Genomic DNA, 21,377 nt, shown 5'->3' on the forward strand with positions numbered 1-21,377 from the left:
AGCCAACTCCAGCTCTTAAAGTAAAGTTAATTTAGAAAACATTTTAAAAGGCTGTTTACTTTGCGTTGTAAACAGAAATTATATTAGACTTACTTACCAGCACTTATTTAAACTATATTGGAAGCTGTATCAATAAAAAGGGATCAACATCGATGTATACATTATCTTCAGCTGCTATTAGTCAATATAAATAAATATACTACCTTAGCATATGACGATATTCTATGCTTAAACATGACTTTTACAAGATCTGTATAAACCCTATGGGTCATAATGGTAGGACCTAATTTTTACCTTATTTCCTGAACTCTCTTTATAAGAAGATGTGGGAAATTGTTACATAATACCGTATATGATAGTTATTTAAAGAAGGTCGAGTGAGATTCAAATATTTAATCTTGAATTATAATTATAATTTTTCATAGGAAAATCTAGATAACTTAATCAATAAATTTAAAAAATAGACTATATAAGGTAACGTTACTTATTAGGCATGAAAGGCGTAGGGGATGAGTGGATTCATGAAAAGGTAGAGAGAAAATAAAAAACATTTATAATTTACTCAAAACAGTTTCGACAGAGGTAACTGTAACATCAGTAACTGGATGTTCTTCAGCAGCAGCATAAGTAACTTTACCATCCTTAACGATGACGACCCATCTACCACTCCAGAAGACATCATCACCAACTGGCATTTCATAACCTAATGACTTAATGAAGTTACAACCAGCATCACTAGCGAACTTAATATGGGTGGTATCAGTGACACCCAAGTTCTTAGCCCAAGCTTGGTTAGCGAATGGGTTGTCAACAGTCACAACGACGACTTGATCGACATGCTTGTCTTGAACCAATTCATTCAAATAGGTGATGTAACCTGGGATGTGAGAGACTGAACAAGTTGGAGAGAAGGCAGCTGGAGCACCTGTGATGACGACAGTCTTGTTTTCCTTGATGAAATCACCCCATTTGACAGTTTGTGGCATCTTACAAGCTTCTTGGTCAGCATCACTTTTACTGATGGCAATGTATTGGAATTTGTAGTCCTTAGCTGGGAATGGTTGGTTAACTGTGACGGCGGCCATTGTGTTTTTTTATTGAGTTTGTTGTGAGTAAGTTTGTTTTTGTCTTGTTATTCTAAATCAATTGAAGTTTTTGATCGATACTGTTTTATGTTATGTATGAAACAAGAGAGAGAAAGGATTGAATTAAAATTGATTCATGAAATATCTTTTCCCCTTTTATATATAAATTTTTTTACATCATAAGAGTGTGAAAGTTAATCGATATTATTGCTTTTCATTCTCGAGCCAGTTAGGAAAAGTACATAGGTAAGTACGTAAGCAAGCAAATAAGTCAACAAAAAAGGGCCGGATTCCAAGAGAGAGCGCACGTATATTTTAGTGTAAAATCGTATATTGTTCTATTATTTTCATTATTTATTATTTCTTTAACCCCTAAAGTGCATCTTGTTACCTAACTTCAATCAACGAATGCACAATCTCTCCGTAGAGATAGCAAGAATCTCTACGTAAGCACGTAAGTACGGGACTGCCATATGTCACAACTTCCACAGTAAAAAATGTTGTCATTACATCAATTAATTAATTAAGGGTGTTTAAGGCTGGAAGTGGAGAAATTATTTCTTTGATGGTCAACAAATTCGCCACTGGAAGAAGCCCTTTGTTGCCCTCGTCGTCACCCAATTTTTCTATCTTTCGGCAAGTTCGTACGAAGGTTTCTCCGGGTAGGGGGTCGGAGGCGCCGACTATCAAAGGCTAATTTGAAGAGTTCTAGCCCCTGGCCAATCATAATTTGCTGACAACTTCACACCCAAATGCGTTGGAGCAGTGGTTTTTTCAATGATTGTTATAATTTAGAGCCCATAGCAATAGGTTTCAGAGGGGTGATAATAGCTATTATGAAGGGCTAACTCAATATACTGGATTTAAAATCAGCTCTTATGTGAAGAAGCCCTGAAAGAGAAAAACCAAGTACGGGTAACACCGTTGTTTTGCGAACATTACTAATTGGAACATTCTTCAACGGAGGGTAACCCTAATGCCTTTTTCTGCCAACCAGGAGTCCCGAAGAAGAAGAAGAAGAAGAAGATTTCATTGTTCTCTGGAGTTGTCCCTCTGCGCCTATTTCTTGGACTTGCTCTGTTAGAGAGTTTGGATTATTAATACATAAACTCGATGAGGTATCTGACAAATTTTCCAATTAGCAAATAGATAGTACACTGTAGTGAACTTGTTTCTATGTACAACCACTTTGTTTTAACACATTAAATATAATATTCTATTTAGTTGATTGCTGTTGCAAAGTATTCATCTTACTTTAAAGTATACCTCTTTTATGAACTTTTGTATTTCAACTATGGCATCGCTCTCACCTTTCCCTTAAAGCAACACTATTGCAATCAAAATCAATCATCGCAAAAAAGATCATGAGCACTGCAAAGAAAGAACAAACCACTACCCCAACAACGGAAGATTTCCTACCATGGGACCAAATTTACACCATCCAAATTGGCCAACAATCCTTCAAACTAAACGGATCCTCACTGAATTCAGATGGTCCCAATTTCTTCACCAGATATTTCCAAACACACACCATGGTTGAAAATAACTCATTATTCATAGACAGAGACCCAGAAATCTTCCACACCATAACGAAACATCTTCAAGGTTATTTCATCGACATAAAAGATGAGTACGAATACACCATGTTATTTACTGACTCCATCTATTATGGATTCCCACGTTTGAGACAACTATTTAAGGATTCAGAATATTATTTCGCTAATGTCGGAGGGAAATCATTCAAGATCCCTAAATCATTGTTCAGAAGGGAAGGGGATTCATTGAATTATTTCCAAATCATTTTGAATTCATTCTATAAGGAGGTTGAACAACGGATCGTGGAGAAGAATCTCGTGAAGACTCCATTGCCTCCTTCGTATGTTCCTAGATCTGCTGAATTTTTCCAGGATTTGTTGACGTTATTGAGTGGGACTTCATTGGAATTGTCAGATGAGAAAAGAGAGTCGTTGGCGGAGGAATGTCGGTACTATAGGTTCTTGAATTTGGAACAAAAATTGACAAAGTCGAGTATTATTTATAATCCGTTGTCTACTTTGGAGGAGATTGTCATCCCTTTGAAAGATTTGAAAAGGAGAGGATTGAGGTTTCATTCTAATTCAAACTCTTCTAATCAACATACTTCATCATCTTCTTTGAATCGATGTTTAGATACCGTGGGGAATAGAGCTAATTGTAATGGCGGTATTAAGAGCAAACCATCATCTACAGATGTAAGTAGTAACTCAAGTGCTAGTAGTAGTAGTAGTAGTAGTAGTTGTAGTAATAATTCATCTGATAACGAAAGAGAAGAACCTGCATCTAAGAAATTAAAGAAAGAAAATATGGGAGGTGTACAGGAAAATTGTACTACCAAGAAACATAGTAACAAAAACAAGGCATGGTCGATTGTTACTTATAAGAAACCATACGTGGATAAATATTCCCGTGATTTAATTTTCCAAATCGATTCCACTGAATGTATGTTAATGTTCAATAAGAAAAACAAGATGATCCACGTGGATTTAATTGGTAGAAACTTCGAAACATTTGAATCGATTTTCACTTCACCCCTTTTCCAAAATTCAAATGAAGAAATTGACCTTTCCAAATTCAAAATCCAATTACCATCTTCAGATACTACTACTTCCAAGTCTTCAAAAGAAAATCCAAGTGTGAGGCAAACCCAATCAAACAATGGTACTTTAAACTCGGCCGCATCCCATTTAATACTTCCTGCATGTATTTCAATTTGTGATTTATACGTTAACGGAGTCAAATGTCCAAATATTTGCTCTTTAATTAATGACACAAAGTATAATGAAAATATTATACATCGTGAGAAAGATGACTCAATCACCTACGCCCCTGGTATTAATTTATATTTGACTAAATCATTATGGAAATTAGGTGTTAAAGATGGCAAAATTATGTTAATCGCAATTAAGGCAGAAGCTTTTAGCGGTATTAAAGAATACAATAAGTTAATTCAATTCATATAGAACAAAACAGATACATACATATATATAGGTTTATATTTCCCTTTTTATCAATATTATATCACCATGTTTCTCCACTCATCTATTTATTCAAAGAAAATTGTTAGCGGCTAAGACTCTCAGATCGTAAATTCGGCAAGACTCGAACTGACGTGAACACCAGGAAAAACTATCAACATTATTAACTTGTAGCTGTCAGATTGATAAAAAGAAGTATACCGGTAGGTTCATAGGCGTAGTTAAAAGTAGAACTAAATTAATAACCTCTCAAAGATATTCAAAAAAAAACGAATAAATCTCTTTGTAAAACGGTTCATCCTTATGCAGGGGAACTGCTGATCATCTCTGTATTGTTTCAAATTGACCAAATGTCCACGAAGGGTTACTCCGGGACGACGTTTAAGTTTTTCATCTCCCTATGATGTACAATATTTTAGCACGTGCCAGAAAAACTACCTTATAGTTTCCATTAGAAGAAGTACATTCATCCCAACCAGATCTTGTTGCTCTTGGCTTTCCAATATCTTTGTGGTACCGTCAGTGTTATTCTTTTCAGTATCTGGCCATACTTGAGACATATATTCCAAGGTTGATAGCTCTTAAAGAAGTTACTTTATTGCGTAAGTGCAAAAAAATGGAAAGGAATATTTTTATATATTCGTGACTTTATGTAATCTACGAACTGCAAATGCTATTGGACATGTCACTCAATACACTAGGATGCATATATACAGAATGTTAATATTTCATGACCACTCCTCTTGAGTTAAAGAAATACCGAGCTTCTTCTTTACAATATCCATAGTAGCAATTGCATCCTCAGAACTGTCATGCTCACCACTTTGAATTTTACGACTTAGTATCTCAAATGCCAAATTCTTCAATGATGTCTTTAATCTACCATTGGAATATAAAACAGCTGTATCAATAATCTTGTTATGAATAATCCTCATCACATTCAAGTCATTTTCTAACCCATGTCCTATGAGAATACTGTGTTTGTTGATCAAGGATTTTGATAATACCAGATCAATGAATTTCTTAAATGAAATGGCATGTTCCATGGAAGATTCATAAACACCACTGAATTGAGTATTTAAATCAATTATTTCTCCAAATGGTTCAATTATTTCATCAAATAAAACTTTCTTACTAAAGAAATTGACTATCGTCAAACGGACCATTTCGTACCCCAATGATGTAAATGCCATTTCACAATCCAGTGCCAAGACATTTGACTCTCCTTCAATATTGGCCGTATCTTTAAATTCAGAAATTTGTTTCAATTCAAAGTACGACTCACTTCTAAAGACATGATAATCATATGTTTTACAACCTAACCTTGAAATAGAACTTGATGCCGACGTTTCACCGCAACATGGGTAATCATAAACTTTAGTTCCTCTGTTGAATTGTTTCTTGGAAGGATGATATCGGCAAACAGTCTTCTTAAGGATATCTGATTTCTCAAACTTCATTTCACATCTGGAACAATTTGTATAGGTCTTCACTTCTTGTTCCTTCGTGCTCTTGGAATAAGTATCGACAATATAACCGTGTTTCTCCAGGACACTGGTCTCTAATAGCAAACCTTTCAATTTTTCCATTGCATTGGCCTTCGTTGTTATTAAAGTAATATCATCTGCTCCTATCCGTTTACTTCTCTTGGGACCAATTAAAGGTTGTCCATTAATGGCTACCTTCGAAAGGTCTCCCTTTGCTTTTGTTAGATCTCTCAGCAAAACACTAATGGTAAACCTATAATTTTGACTAGTATTCGTTAACTTGGCAACTTTAACCTCGAGTTGCATCGCTAATTTCTCAAGTTTCTCTCCAGGTACTCTCGGTTTACATTTCATTAAATGTGTATGTAGTTTATGAAGAATCTTGTATCTATCTTGAAAACCAATAGGTTGAGTTGGTAAATCTATAGGACGTAAAGTCCCTTTTGATGTCATTATTTGCTCGACCTATTTAAGCTATTTATTGCACCATTTCCCATTTTGACAATTCTTTTGTTTCTCTTTGGCCAATTTTATGTCATCTCTCACCTATCTCATGCATCTCATCTCATCGCTATATTGAAAACTTTGACATTTTCCACTATCGCCTCGCACGGTAAAAATAATGAAAAATATTTTTGCGATGAGATGAAAAGTGAAAAATATTTATTATATAGATGATTTCTACTCTTCAAGATTCAAAAACAAGAAAACCAAACAGAGGCTCCAGAGAGGTATATACATAATTAAGTGCGTTCTGTGTTACAGCTTTTAATATTGAAACATTACTTTTATTCTGTTATAGTTTCCTTCGATTAGATCCTGGCTTTTAACCTTCTTTTTTTGCTTTTGCTTTTATTTGCCGTCCGCCAGAAAGTTTTAAGCAGCTCTCATCATGTCGCATGATCATGTTCTTTTAGACTTGTTAGCTATCAAAGAAAGATATGATCTCTTCAATACCACTTTTCCCTCTGAAGCTCTCAACAAACTTCCAGTGTTCGATTCCAAACTAACTCCAAAGGAAAATTTATTGAACGTATCCCATTTTGCATTGAATGAACCAAATACGTCCGGTGTTTTGTTTATCTATAAATCCATATTCTTGGAAATAATTTCCAACTGGACTACTGTATTATACAAGACTGATCGTATCCAAGTTTTCGACTCAGTCTCCAAAATCATCACCATATATCCTCTTGCAACATCATTAATCGAGGAATTCTTAGACAGAGAAAATGACTATTTCCTATCTGTATTACAAAATCCTTCCACACAAGGTGAATCAAATCTACAAAAAGTTTTATTGTCATATTATAGATTATTATTCGAAAACAAAGAAGCTTTCGTCAAATATGTGAAACCTGATATTTTATATTCACTTATTTCTGAAATCCAAGCGCAAAGCACCTTCTCAACGGAAATTGTGAAATTCTTGGCTATCAAAATTTTATCCATTTACTTAGACATGGGTGAAAAGGCATTACTCAATATGATCAAGACTCATATCTCCTCTGATGAAAACTTGATCGGTTCATATGAAACAAGTTCAAACATCAACTATAAATTCCTAGAAATAAATGAAGCAAAAAGATTCTCCAATTTCTCAAAACTTCCAGAATCTCCTGAATGTTTCATCGACTCTGCCACTGAAAACGCTAACATTCAAAATAAATACTATACAATCAAACCACAGGATCTTAATCCAAACATCGTATCCATCTGTGGTGTATTAGTCTCTAAGATCAACTCATTCAAAGACGCAAACGTATACCCTGAAAGCTTTGTCCCAACCCTGAAGACAATAACAGCATTACGTAAATTGGCAAAGCAATTACAATACAATGAACCTGTCATGTTAGTGGGCCAGGCTGGTGCCGGTAAGACATTCTTAATCAACGAAGCAAGTAAATATATTCAATGCCATGATTCCATCGTGAAAATCCATCTCGGTGAACAAACCGACGCAAAATTGTTGATTGGTACTTACACTTCCGGTGAAAAGCCAGGTACCTTTGAATGGAGGTCCGGTGTATTGACTACCGCTGTTAAGGAAGGTAGATGGGTACTTATAGAAGATATCGATAAGGCTCCTACTGAAGTTTTATCTATATTATTATCATTGTTAGAGAAACGTGAATTAACTATACCCTCCAGAGGTGAAACTGTTAAAGCTGCAAATGGGTTCCAACTTATATCGACTGTTAGAGTCGATGAAAATAATATTAAGAAGAATATCCGTCATGAACATAATCAAGAAAGTAATGAAGAGGATGCCATTGAACAAGATCCTGAACTGAATTTAAATTTGATTGGTATGAGAATTTGGAATACTATTTATCTACATGAACCAAGTGAAACTGATTTACATTCAATACTATGTCAAAAATACCCAGTGTTAGCTCGCTTGATTCCCAAATTAATTCATTCCTACAAAGCAGTCAAGAAAATCTACCATAGTCCAAAATTCATATCGTTGAATAGAGGTGCTCATGCGAGAGTCATTTCCGTAAGAGATCTTATGAAATTATGTAATAGATTAGGCGCTCTTTTTGAAAATAATAACATTACCAAACCAGATCAATTGATTGAATTATCAATATACGACAGTATTTTCGCAGAAGCGTCCGATTGTTTTGCTGGTGCAATAAGTGAATACAAAGCATTAGAACCATTGATTCATTGTATAGGTGAAACCTTAGAAATCACACCATCTAGAATATCATTATTTCTATCTAAGCATGTTCCAACTTTCGAAAACTTAGATGATAGCATAAAAATTGGCAGATCAATCTTACCTAAATCCAGACTTTCTATCCAAAAAAAATCAGCCAATTCAACTGCATTCGCAATAACCAATCATTCATTAAGATTAATGGAACAAATTGCTGTCACGATTCAAATGACAGAACCAGTTCTTCTAGTAGGTGAAACAGGTACCGGTAAGACTACTGTTGTTCAACAAATGGCTAAATTCATGAATAAGACATTGACTGTTATTAATGTTTCTCAACAAACGGAAACTGGTGATCTATTAGGTGGGTATAAACCCGTCAATTCTAAAACTATTGCTGTTCCTATTCAAGAATTGTTCGAAACTCTTTTCATTGCAACTTTTTCATTAAAGAAAAATGAACGTTTTTCAAAAATGCTGCACAAATGTTTCAACAAAGGACAATGGAAAAATGTTGTAAGGTTATGGCAAGAAGCATATAAAATGGCTCAAAATATATTGAAAACTGACGAAGATGAAACTGAAGACACTACCGAAAAGAAGAAACAAAAGAAGAGGAAATTAGACTCACATGAAAAGAAACTGCTACTTGAGAAATGGGTTGAATTTTACGCTATGATAGGTAAATTTGAGTTACAATCCAGTTCTATTGAGAATGCATTCGTTTTTAATTTCGTTGAAGGTTCCTTGGTGAAAGCAGTACGGAACGGTGAATGGTTATTATTAGATGAAGTGAATTTGGCATCCGCTGATACACTTGAAAGTATATCGGATCTTCTCTCAGAAAGTTCAAGTAGAAGTATTCTTCTTTCAGAAAAAGGTGATGCAGAACCAATCAGGGCTCATCCAGATTTCAGGATCTTTGCATGTATGAATCCAGCTACTGACGTTGGTAAAAGAGATCTACCGTCTGGTATAAGATCAAGATTCACAGAAATTTACGTTCATTCTCCAGATCGTGATATAACAGATTTATTATCCATTATTGATAAATACATTGGTAAATATAACGTTAGTGATGAATGGGTAGGTAATGATATCGCCGAATTATATCTAGAGGCGAAAAAACTAGCTGATAGCAACCAAATAGTTGATGGTTCCAATCAAAAACCTCATTTCAGTATTCGTACTTTAACTCGTACACTGCTATATGTGGGTGATATTGTTCATATTTACGGTTTACGCCGGTCTCTCTACGATGGTTTCTGTATGAGTTTCTTAACGTTACTAGATCAAAAATCAGAATCTCTTTTGGAACCAATTATCATGAAATATACCTTAGGAAGATTGAAGAATGTGAAGTCCGTCATGGGCCAAATAATACCATCTCCAGGCCCAGACTATGTTCAATTCAATCATTATTGGATGAAGAAGGGCCAGGATGAAATCAAAGAACAAGCACACTATATCATCACACCATTTGTGAAGAAGAACATGATGAATTTAGTTAGAGCGTCATCAGGTAGGAGATTTCCAGTCTTAGTTCAAGGTCCAACATCTGCAGGTAAGACCAGTATGATCAAATATCTTGCTGATATAACGGGACACAAATTTGTTCGTATTAATAATCACGAGCATACTGACTTACAAGAATATCTTGGTACTTACATAACTGACGAAACCGGTAAGTTATCTTTTAGAGAAGGTATACTAGTGGAAGCTCTTCGAAAGGGTTATTGGATTGTTCTTGATGAATTGAATCTTGCACCAACAGATGTGTTAGAAGCTCTTAATAGATTATTAGATGACAATAGAGAATTGTTTATTCCTGAAACTCAGGAAGTTGTCCATCCTCATCCAGATTTCATGCTTTTCGCTACTCAAAATCCACCTGGGTTATACGGTGGTCGTAAAGTTTTATCAAGGGCTTTCAGAAATCGTTTTCTAGAATTACATTTTGATGACATTCCCCAAGATGAATTAGAAACGATTCTACGTGAGCGTTGTCAAATTGCCCCAACATATGCCAAAAAGATTGTTGAAGTATATCGTCAATTGTCCATTGAAAGATCAGCCTCCAGATTATTTGAACAGAAGAACAGTTTTGCCACGTTACGTGATTTATTCCGTTGGGCTCTAAGAGAAGCAGTTGGTTACGAGGAATTGGCTGCCAACGGTTATATGTTACTAGCTGAAAGATGCCGTAATCCACAGGAAAAAGTTGTCATCAAGAATATACTAGAAAAAGTAATGAAAGTGAAACTTGATATGCAGCAATATTATACAAACTTAGAAAATAAATCCTTGCAGTTACAGGACTCCGTTGTTTGGACAAATGGTTTACGTCGTTTATCTGTACTAGTGTCAAAATGTTTACAAAATAATGAACCTGTCCTTTTAGTTGGTGAAACTGGCTGTGGTAAAACTACAATATGTCAAATTCTATCTGCCTTCATGAAGAAAGATTTGATAACTTTGAATGCTCACCAAAATACTGAAACTGGTGATATTCTTGGTGCTCAAAGACCCATCCGTAACCGATCGGAACTACAGAACCAATTGGCTAATACAATAATCAAAGCCTTGGATATGCCATCGACTAACCAATGCTATGATTTGGAAACTTTATTGAAACTTTATAAGGAAACAAATAAAGAAAACGTTAGCGATGAAGACCATTTAAAGATCAAGAAGTTACAAGATAATCTAAATATATTATTTGAATGGTCTGACGGTCCCTTAATTACGGCCCTAAAAACTGGTAATTTCTTCCTTTTAGATGAAATATCTCTTGCTGATGATTCAGTGCTGGAAAGGTTAAATAGTGTTTTGGAACCTGAAAGAAACCTACTTTTAGCCGAAAAGGGTACATCAGACAGTCTTATCGTTGCTAAAGATGGGTTTCAATTTCTTTCAACAATGAACCCAGGTGGTGACTATGGTAAAAAAGAATTATCACCTGCTTTAAGAAACCGTTTTACAGAAATTTGGGTCCCGTCAATGGAGAATTTTGAGGATGTTCATATGATTGTTGAATCCAGACTGCTTGAAAGTGTAAAACAATTAACAAATCCCGTTGTTAAATTTTCGAAATGGTTTGGCGAAGAATTTGGTGGCGGAAATACAACCAATGGAATAATATCGCTAAGAGATATACTAGCATGGGTCCAATTCATTAACAGTACTTCCGAAAAAATGGGTGACGCAAATGCGGCATTTGCCCATGGTGCCTCTATGGTTTTTATCGATGCGCTTGGTACCAATAATACAGCATACCTTGCGGAAGATGAAGCGTCTTTGAATAGCTTGAAAAAGCAATGCCTTGCCAAACTATCAACATTTATTGATTCTGATGTATCTAAATATTTTGGAAAGGACATCGATATCGAAATTTCAATGAAACAATTACGTATAGGCCTATTCTCGCTAAATAGAGGCGAATGTGCTGTTGATTCTCCATCTTTCAACTTGAATGCACCAACTACAGCTACAAATCTTATGAGAGTTGTAAGAGCCATGCAAGTCCATAAACCTATTTTACTAGAAGGTAGTCCGGGGGTTGGTAAGACAAGTCTAATTACAGCGTTAGCAGATCTTACAGGTAACAATTTGACCCGTATTAATTTATCCGAACAAACTGACCTGGTGGATCTTTTTGGTTCCGATGCACCCGGTGAAAAAAGTGGTGAATTTGTCTGGAAAGATGCTCCATTCTTGAGGGCTATGCAACAAGGTAGCTGGATATTATTAGACGAAATGAATTTGGCCTCTCAATCAGTACTAGAAGGGTTAAATGCATGTTTAGATCATCGTGGAGAAGCATATATCCCTGAATTAGATCGAAGCTTCTCGTGCCATCCAAACTTCCTTGTCTTTGCAGCTCAAAATCCGCAATATCAAGGTGGTGGAAGAAAGGGTCTTCCGAAATCATTCGTGAACCGTTTCAGTGTTGTATATGTTGATATGTTAACATCAGATGATCTGCTTCTCATTGCTCATCATTTATACCCCAATATTGACCCTGAAGTTTGTTCCAAGCTTATAACCTTAATGTCAACTTTAGAACGTCAAGTTGTTAAAAAGAAACAATGGGGTTCAGTAGGTGCTCCATGGGAGTTTAATTTAAGAGATACATTAAGGTGGCTCAAGCTTCTTGACAAACAGTCCATTTGCGAAGAAACTGATGTTGTAGATTTTGTTAATATCATTATCAAGCAGAGATTTCGTAGTATATCAGACAAAGAACATGCTGACCACCTAATCAAGGATATATTTGGCGATTTTACGACAAAGGACAAATTTTTCAAGCAAGATGCGGATTACATTCAAGTCAATAATGTCATAGCACCAAGAAACGGTCTGTATCGCTATCCTCTATCTGAAAACCTAATTCCTTTGGAATGTAATATTGAAATATATGAATCAGCTTTAATGTGTATCAACAATAACTGGCCCCTTATTTTAGTAGGTCCTAGTAATTCTGGTAAATCTGCCATAATAAGAACCCTGGCTAATATACTCGGTACTGAAGTAGGCTTTTTTTCGATGAATAGTGATGTGGATAGTATGGATATTTTAGGTGGTTACGAACAGGTAGATATTACGAGAAAGATATCATATATTGTTAATGATCTGAAAGACATTTTAAGAAGCTTGTTATCAATTAATATGGGGATTTACGGCCAAGAAACAGCAGCTGTAAGCGCCGGTTTAGACTTATTCTATTTCTTGCTCGAAGAAATTGTTACCCCAGAAAACTTCCAAATATTCAAAGATAAATTCATCTCGTTGCTCTCTCATCTGCATTCAAACGAAGCATTGATAGATATTAATGAAAGAATAACCAAAATATCAAAAATAAATAACGTAAGCAATGGCGTTACGTTTGAGTGGTTTGATGGGATGCTTGTCAAGGCCGTTGAAAAAGGTCACTGGTTAGTTTTAGATAACGCCAATTTGTGTTCGCCATCTGTTCTAGATAGATTGAATTCATTGTTAGAAACAGACGGTACCTTGCTCATAAACGAATGCAGCGAAGCTAACGGGGAGCCGCGTGTTATTAAACCTCATCCAAACTTTAGACTATTCTTGACAGTGGATCCAAAATATGGTGAGTTATCGAGGGCAATGAGAAATAGAGGTGTAGAACTTTTCGTACAACATCTAGAAACAAGGGCAACTGTCTTTGATTCTTTGTGTTTAGGTTATCCTAAACTCTCAACTGATGTTACTCGTTCCAGTTTGGTAGATATGTTACAAGCAACCAGTTTAAATACTAGAAATCCTACGAAACCTACAAAATGCTTTATACCATCACACCTATCTTATTTTGGAGGCTTCATGAGAATGCTCGATATGATGGAACTTTATCCAGCTTCTCTCGGGTCCGAATCTTTGGTAACTGTCCTCCCATTAATACAATTGAGAGACATACAGCAATGGACAAATAATGCTTTGTCAAACGCAGGTTTTACTCAAAAGGATTCGTATCTTGGTATCAATAATTTGGTGAAATTTTTGGCAGAAATGAACATTATCGAAAGAATGGATAAGGTATATTCAAAGTCGCAGTCACGTACTCGCAGTTTATTGGCAAACCAAAACTGTAGCTTAATGGGTGAGTCAGTATTTCCTCTTTTAAACGTATACTTGTTACCTACTCATTCAAAGGCAGCAAAGACGATAGAGACAACAGAATCCATTTACATGCTCACCGTTTCGAGAATTCTCAATATATTCACTGAATTTTTAAACCAAGTAAATATGAAATCAATTCACGGTAAAATTGACGATCTTTCGTATATGGAACTTTCTGCTGCTAGCGCAAATGGCCGTCATATCAAGAATGTTCCTCGTATTCCAATTTTCAATATTATCTGCAGACTCTGCGATTTAATTATTAAGCATATCAAAAATAGTCCATTATTTGAACAACAAGAAGTTTTTAGTCAATTTTATCAGCTGGTTATCCTAATATCTACTATTATAGACGCGACAGCAAAAAAAGACGAAGCTCGTTTGAGAGTATATAAAGAATTGCTAGTAAACTGGGTCGCCCTTGCAAGTGATGCAGGATTACTTACAACTGAATTCTCTGTTGTTGCTGAAGAATTTGATAACACTATGCATCTAAATCAAGGCCAATCCATAACCATTCTTTGGGATACGTTCAGGAAGAAGTATCCTTATAATGAGGAATGCTGGTCTTTATTAGATGATCTCGTTTCACTATGCAACCGTTTTGATGAGGTTGAAACACTCCAGTTCTCGGAGTCATATGAGTCGCTTAATAACTTGAGAACGATTTTCGGTACTTTATATGAATGTCTATTAAACAACGATACTTCGAATTTCAAAAACATAAGTCTACAATTGGAAGAAGGATTAGAGACAATGGAGACATTGTCTTCAAAATTCTTAGTCAAGAGAAAACATTTTTTCCGCGATGAGTATGATACATTACTAAGATTGCTATATTCTACCCATAATGAGTTGCCAGATCTAAAGCTAAATATAGTATCTTTTACATCACTTTCAACATACAAGTTCCTACAATCTTCGCTGAATAACTGTCCATATCCATCAATCCTAGGTCTTTTGTGGACAAATTCCGACGGTAAATTCCAGTCTGAGGTTGATTCATTAACTACATCTAAATATTTTGAGAATATAATTACCAAATCCAACTCTTTCGGTAAATACCCTGGGAGCCAAATAAAGCAGATCCTGTCCGACGCTAAAAGCTTACTTTCTTTCACCGCTAAGTCCGCTAGTTGTATATTGGAATCTCAGATGGATAATTTAGCACATGTTCTGACGTCGTGGATTAAGAACGTCATCACCGCACATGTTCCGGATGCATTCAAAGGGACAACGCTAGCTATTAAAGATCTCGATGCTATGCCATTGTATTTCAAAAATGCTTTACAACAATACTTACTGCCAGCTATGGAATTATGTGAAGCACACAGATCGGGCCAGGAAGTAGGAAGGGCATGGATATTATTTAGTATTGGGTTGATAACACTGTACGTTCCAGATATTCCTTATGACCCGGCTGTTCGCGATTACGTTCTTCACGATGTTTATCTAAAGCATAAAGAATTTTCACAACAAATATCGTCTGGTTTAGAAGCAATTAGGATTACAACGAGTGGTGACGAACAAATTCTTGCCGAAAGATTATTCAATAACTCTGCCCCGGTAGAACCTCCACAGAAACCTAGAATATTTCGTCCAACAACCACCGTGGATAACTTATTTGATGAATGGAAAGCGTTCCTGACATCTACTATTTCAGCTGATCAAGTTAATAGTTTGATGGACTCAATTGGCATGCATGCTACAAATCATGAGAATCGCCATGAAATGTTTCAACAAAATACTTCAAACTTTTTACAAAGATTAGAAAGCGGATTCAAATACTATTCTGATCTAAATGAGATATTTGCTGGTTATATACTGAGTATGAAGTTGGGTTTCGATATTTTGAAACAAAGTAGTATTGAATCTAAAAAAATGATAGATATCTCCACTTTATGGCCAGTTGATCCTTTAGTGATCGCAAATACGAATAGGGTCAATGCTGCATTTACAGCATTGGGTGGATTAATCAGAAGAAGTACTACTAATATGCTCGCAACTGAAAAGATCTTGATTTTCTTCTTACAGTTGTTCAAGTTCCATGAAAGTGATGTCGATATGTTACCAACTTTGAATAGTACGTTACATACGTTATATTATAGATGGTCGTTAAGAAGGTTAAGGGAGGAGCAAAATGCTGAACAAAAAGCAAGCTTATTTAAATATGAAGACACTTCTGAAGATTTTGAGGCAGACTTTAAAAAAATGTTTCCTGATTATGAAGATACTTTAACTTTAGGAGGAGACGATAAAGCAACAGCTGTCGAACAACTACATGAGGTTTATTATGCTATCGCTGAAAATTATATGGGTATATTCGGGTCTAAACAAAACGAAAGCATGAAAACTATGATAGACAACGGGTCAGACATAGTTGATTTATTACTTTCCGAAACAAGAAATATGAAATCGCATAATCTTGAAGGTGCTCATTTAACCGCTGTTATTAGTAGGCTATCAAATGCGATCGACTCCTTCAAATCGGCAACTATTCCTAGCGATGTTGATTTTTACCGTGATTCTTCTATTTCTGAATCTCAAAAGGCAATTGACATCATTGATAATTTATGGAAATATACCCATGAGTTATTGAAACAATGGCCTGAACATGCTACATTGAACGAACTATTTAGAATTTGTGGGGAATTTTTAGATTTCCCTATCCAGATGGCATTAGCAAGACAGTTACAAAAAATCGAACAAATTTATACATTTATGGCTGAGTGGGAAAAATACGCATCGTCCCAAGTTTCATTGGCCTCCCATATTAAAAAGATTACAGATCTTATTGTATCTTGGAGGAAACTCGAATTGCATACATGGAACAGTCTTTTCAATACAGAAGATGAGAAGGCAATAAAATCAATTGGTAAATGGTGGTTCTATCTATTCGAAACAATTATTGTTACAAATTTCTCAAAAGATACCAACTTGCTAGATGAACGTAATACTGATACTCAATTATTAGAATCACTAAATGTTTTCTTCAGCAAAAGCACTCTTGGTGAGTTCGAGACTCGTTTGAAGCTAGTTGAATCCTTCATTAAACATATCGAGTTAATGGGGCAAGCTTCTTCTCATGTTTCATCAGCTTTAAGTAATGTGATTACTTTTTACAGACAATTTTTACCGACTATTCAAGAACAGATCTCTCGCTCCAGAAAGACATTAGAGAAAGATATTTCTGAGGTCATATTGCTAGCTAGTTGGAAAGATGTGAACGTTGACGCTTTGAAACAAAGTTCCCGTCGTTCACACAATAGTCTTTACAAATATGTTCGTAAATACCGTGACTTAATATCTGGAAGTGTTTTATCATTAATTGAAAACGGATTACCATATGTTGCTAATCCAGTAGTAAAACTGAACAAGATACGTGATGTTTCTTATAAAGCTCTGGATTTGGAGGTTGCAATAGTTGAAGTGAAAAAAGTAAATGATTGGTCTTCTAGACCTGCAGTTCTTCAAAACATCAATATGGTTAATAAAAATATGAATTCCTATTCCAACAAGATCTCTGAACAGGCTTTCCCAAATTTTGTAGAATTAGCTGTTGATTTCAATAAAGAAGCAGACAGGTTACGTCAAGAAACTCCTAGTGTATTTACTAAAGATAACAAGAAGAAGATAGCTGCCTTGAAAGCTCAGAAGGGTAAACTCCTCAGTGATGCATTGAAGGAATTAAGAAGAATCGGTTTGAAGTCAGGTTTGAGAAAAGATATTCATGCGGTGCAAGGAACTTCCACTGCTATTTTGGCAAATTCTTGTTCCTTCTCATCTACAGAGCTGGAAGGTTCCGACACTTGTTATTATAGGGTCTTAGATATTTTACCACGTTTAAGAGGTGCTGTTGGAAATCCTGCTGATGATATTCCGTTTGTTACTCTTGAGAAAGGGATGGCTATATCTGAGAATTTGGTATTTTCATTAATTACAATCAGGAAACCTATGGCTACATTGGCATTGAGGTTCAAGAAAGTTACTGAATTGAGAAGGGATTTAGAAGATGCATGTTCTACGGTGGCCGAAATTAGACACCGATCATTAGAAACTGATATCCATCAAATGTTATATATGTGTACCTGGTTACCACGACTAATTGACTATGTCGTGTCAACAATGGAGATTATTAGTGGAACAGCATCATGTGAGAACAATTCCACCTTTTTGTTGAATTTCAAAGAAAAGTTAGGTTCATTAAAGTCAAAACTAGAATCAGTAAGAATCATCGATTCTTCAACTTCTAAGGTAGTTGCTGCGTTTACAACCCTTAATGCTCAATTCATATCTGAATTGGAAGCCCATAAGACGTCCACAACCTTCTATGTTTACGATGTAATCATATCATGGATTAACCAACAATCCTCAACCCATATCAAGAATGAGGAACTGAATGAGACAAAAATTTCAGAAGTTGATCAAACTTTCCGTAAAATCTTTACGTCTATCATTTTAGTTTTCCAGAAATTAATGGAGAATGGTGTGACATCAGTCACAGAAGAGATGGATAATTGGTTATCCTTAACAGCTACCAAAATTATGTTCAACGTGAAAACTATTTCATCAAATAATGTAATTAGAAACATAGAGAAGGCTGTCTCTTTATTAAAGACTTCAGATTTTACAGCTGAAAATTCAAGTCTTGTTAGAGCCATTGTTACATTTACTATGCCTGTGATAAATCATTACTATACTACTATGCAAACCATTCTAGACAAGTCAAGAAATTATTATTCACAAACCAGTCATGGTACTTATATTTTAACCACCATTTTATATAATTTGGCTAAGAATGGGTTTTGTTCACCAGAACCACCATCTGAAGAAGTTGACGATAAGAATTTACATGAAGGTACTGGGTTGGGTGATGGTGAAGGTGCTCAAAACAATACTAAGGATATTGAACAGGACGAGGATTTGACAGAAGATGCTCAAACTGAAAATAAAGATCAAGAAAATAAAGATGATAATGATGATAATGGTCAGTCGGATGAAGATGAAGCTGTTGAAATGGAAGGTGATATGGCCGGTGATTTGGAAAATATATCAGATCAAGAAGAAAAAGATGAAGATATCGACAGTGAAGAAGAAGATAATGAATTGGATGAAGAGATTGATGATATTAACGAGGATGATCCAAATGCCATTGATGACAAGATGTGGGATGAAGAACCTGAAGAGGACTCCAAGGAAAAGAATACAGATCAAAATATGAATAACAAATCTGAGGATCAAGATATTCAAGCAGCCGATGAAGAAAATAATGAAGGCGACAATGCTGACAACGGAGAAAATGAAGGTTCTCAAGATGACGATAACAAACCTGAAGCTGAACAAGATGAAGATAAGACCTCGAATGAGAATGATAATGATGAAGCTGAAGAGGATGAAGATGCAGAAAATGAAGAGGATGTTGGTGAACAAGAAGATGAGGTTAAAAATGAAGAAGGCCAAGAATTAGATGCCCATGTGCCTGAAGTTGAAACTATGGATCTTCCTGAAGATATGAACTTGGACTCCGGTGATGAAGATCAGGATGAAGGTGGTGACGGAGGGGAAGAAGAAAAAGAAGAAGAAGAATTTGGTGATAATCTTGATAACGATGAAAATGAAGAGGACGAAAATATTAATAGCATCGAAGAAAATGAAAAAGCAAATGATGAAGATGCTTTAGACGTTGAGGAGAATGAAGAATCACAAGATGGAATGCCAGATGAAGACGATGCTGCTATGGATGTAGATGAAGCCAACGAAGAAGAACAACAACAAGAGAATACTGAAAATCCAGAGAATGTGGATGAAAATATGTCGGAGGATGAACAATTAGCTGAAGACCAAAAGCAAGAAAGTAAGGAACAAGGTGGTGAGGAGAACGCTGATGGTTTAGATGGTGTTGATGACATGCTTGATGAGGAAGATATCGATGCAGAAGCTGCTGTTCAACAAAATTCTGGGTCTAAAGGTGTTGGTTCAGACGCGAAGGATGATGATGAACAAGAAGATATTGGTAATTCAGGTGCTACCCAAATTGCTCATCAAGAGGAACAGCAAAATGAAAATGAGGTGAATGAACCTTCCAGAGAGGAAGCTAAAGAAGCATTGAAACAATTGGGTGATAGTTTGAGACAATATCATAAACGTCATCAAGAAATCAAGGAAGCTTCTAATGATGAAAATCAAGAAGATGTGGAAAATGTTAATCAACGTCCTGATGAATTTGAACACGTTGAGGGTACCAATACTGAGAATGATACACAAGCCCTTGGTGCTGCGGCTCAAGATCAACTACAATCCATTGATCAAGACAATGCTATAGAAGATGATTTATCTGAAAAAGAGGATGAAGATATAGAAATGAAAGATGAAGTAGTAGACGAATCGAATGAACCAGTTGAACAACAAGAAGAAAATAATGAACAAGCTGATAGTGATGAAAAGAATGGCGGTGTCTTCACCGCTGGACAAGAAGATAAGTTTGATGTAGACGCCCTAAATACTGATCCCTTGTTACAACGTAGGGATGAGGAAGATGAATTAGATGAGTTAATGGATGAAATTGACAATGAAACTCACGAGGAAGCTATAACAGAATTACCACCACGTTCAATTGAAGAATCCCGTGAATTATGGCATAAGAGTGAACTTGCTACTGCCGATTTAGTCTCACGTTTAGGTGAACAGTTAAGATTAATTTTAGAACCTACGTTAGCTACCAAATTAAAAGGTGATTACAAGACAGGTAAAAGATTAAATATGAAGAGAATTATTCCATACATTGCTTCTCAATTCCGTAAAGATAAGATTTGGCTAAGAAGAACGAAACCAAGTAAACGTGAGTATCAAATCATGATCGCAATTGATGATTCTAAATCCATGAGTGAATCTAAATGTGTCAAACTAGCTTTTGATAGTTTATGTTTAGTGTCTAAGACATTAACTCAATTAGAATCTGGTGGATTATCTATTGTTAAATTTGGGCAACATACTAGAGAAGTTCATCCATTCCAACAACAATTCAGTAATGAAGCTGGTGCGAAGGCGTTCCAATGGTTTAATTTCCAAGATACAAAGACTGACGTGAAAAGGTTAGTTGCTGAATCTATTAAGATCTTCGAGCGAGCCCGTGCATTCAATAATTCCGATCAATGGCAATTGGAAATTGTTATCTCCGATGGTATCTGTGAAGATCACGAAACTGTACAGAGACTAGTTCGTCGTGCAAGAGAAAATAAAATCATGCTGGTGTTTGTTATCATTGATGGTATTAATAATTCCAATGAATCCATTATGGATATGAGTCAAGTTAATTACATTCCAGATGAATTTGGTAACATGAAATTGCAAATTAATAAGTACCTGGACAGTTTCCCATTTGAATTCTATGTCATCTTGCATGATATTAGTGAATTGCCAGAAATGTTGTCCTTAATTTTACGTCAATACTTTTCAGATTTGGCATCGGGTTGAAAAACCAAACAAA

At 35.6% G+C, this 21,377-nt stretch overlaps 4 protein-coding genes across 4 annotated transcripts; 2 read left to right on the forward strand and 2 right to left on the reverse strand.

Annotated features, from left to right (window-relative positions):
* Positions 1-551: 551 nt before the first annotated feature.
* On the reverse strand, positions 552-1,085 carry AHP1 (thioredoxin peroxidase AHP1; the record flags this gene model as incomplete). Its single annotated transcript, XM_003671245.2, has 1 exon — positions 552-1,085. One exon carries the CDS (start codon positions 1,083-1,085, stop codon positions 552-554), a length of 534 nt encoding a protein of 177 aa, XP_003671293.2.
* A 1,364-nt stretch (positions 1,086-2,449) lies between these two features.
* On the forward strand, positions 2,450-4,084 carry NDAI0G02740 (uncharacterized protein; the record flags this gene model as incomplete). The annotated part of the gene is made up of 1 exon (XM_003671246.2): positions 2,450-4,084. The coding sequence occupies one exon, from the start codon at positions 2,450-2,452 to the stop codon at positions 4,082-4,084; it is 1,635 nt and encodes a 544-aa protein (XP_003671294.2).
* A 743-nt stretch (positions 4,085-4,827) lies between these two features.
* Positions 4,828-6,039, reverse strand: REX3 (RNA exonuclease; the record flags this gene model as incomplete). Its single annotated transcript, XM_003671247.2, has 1 exon — positions 4,828-6,039. One exon carries the CDS (start codon positions 6,037-6,039, stop codon positions 4,828-4,830), a length of 1,212 nt encoding a protein of 403 aa, XP_003671295.2.
* A 439-nt stretch (positions 6,040-6,478) lies between these two features.
* On the forward strand, positions 6,479-21,364 carry REA1 (AAA family ATPase midasin; the record flags this gene model as incomplete). Its single annotated transcript, XM_003671248.2, has 1 exon — positions 6,479-21,364. One exon carries the CDS (start codon positions 6,479-6,481, stop codon positions 21,362-21,364), a length of 14,886 nt encoding a protein of 4,961 aa, XP_003671296.2.
* Positions 21,365-21,377: the final 13 nt, after the last annotated feature.

This window comes from Naumovozyma dairenensis, chromosome 7, assembly GCF_000227115.2.
Source record: "Naumovozyma dairenensis CBS 421 chromosome 7, complete genome".
Taxonomy (NCBI): Eukaryota; Fungi; Ascomycota; class Saccharomycetes; order Saccharomycetales; family Saccharomycetaceae; genus Naumovozyma; species Naumovozyma dairenensis.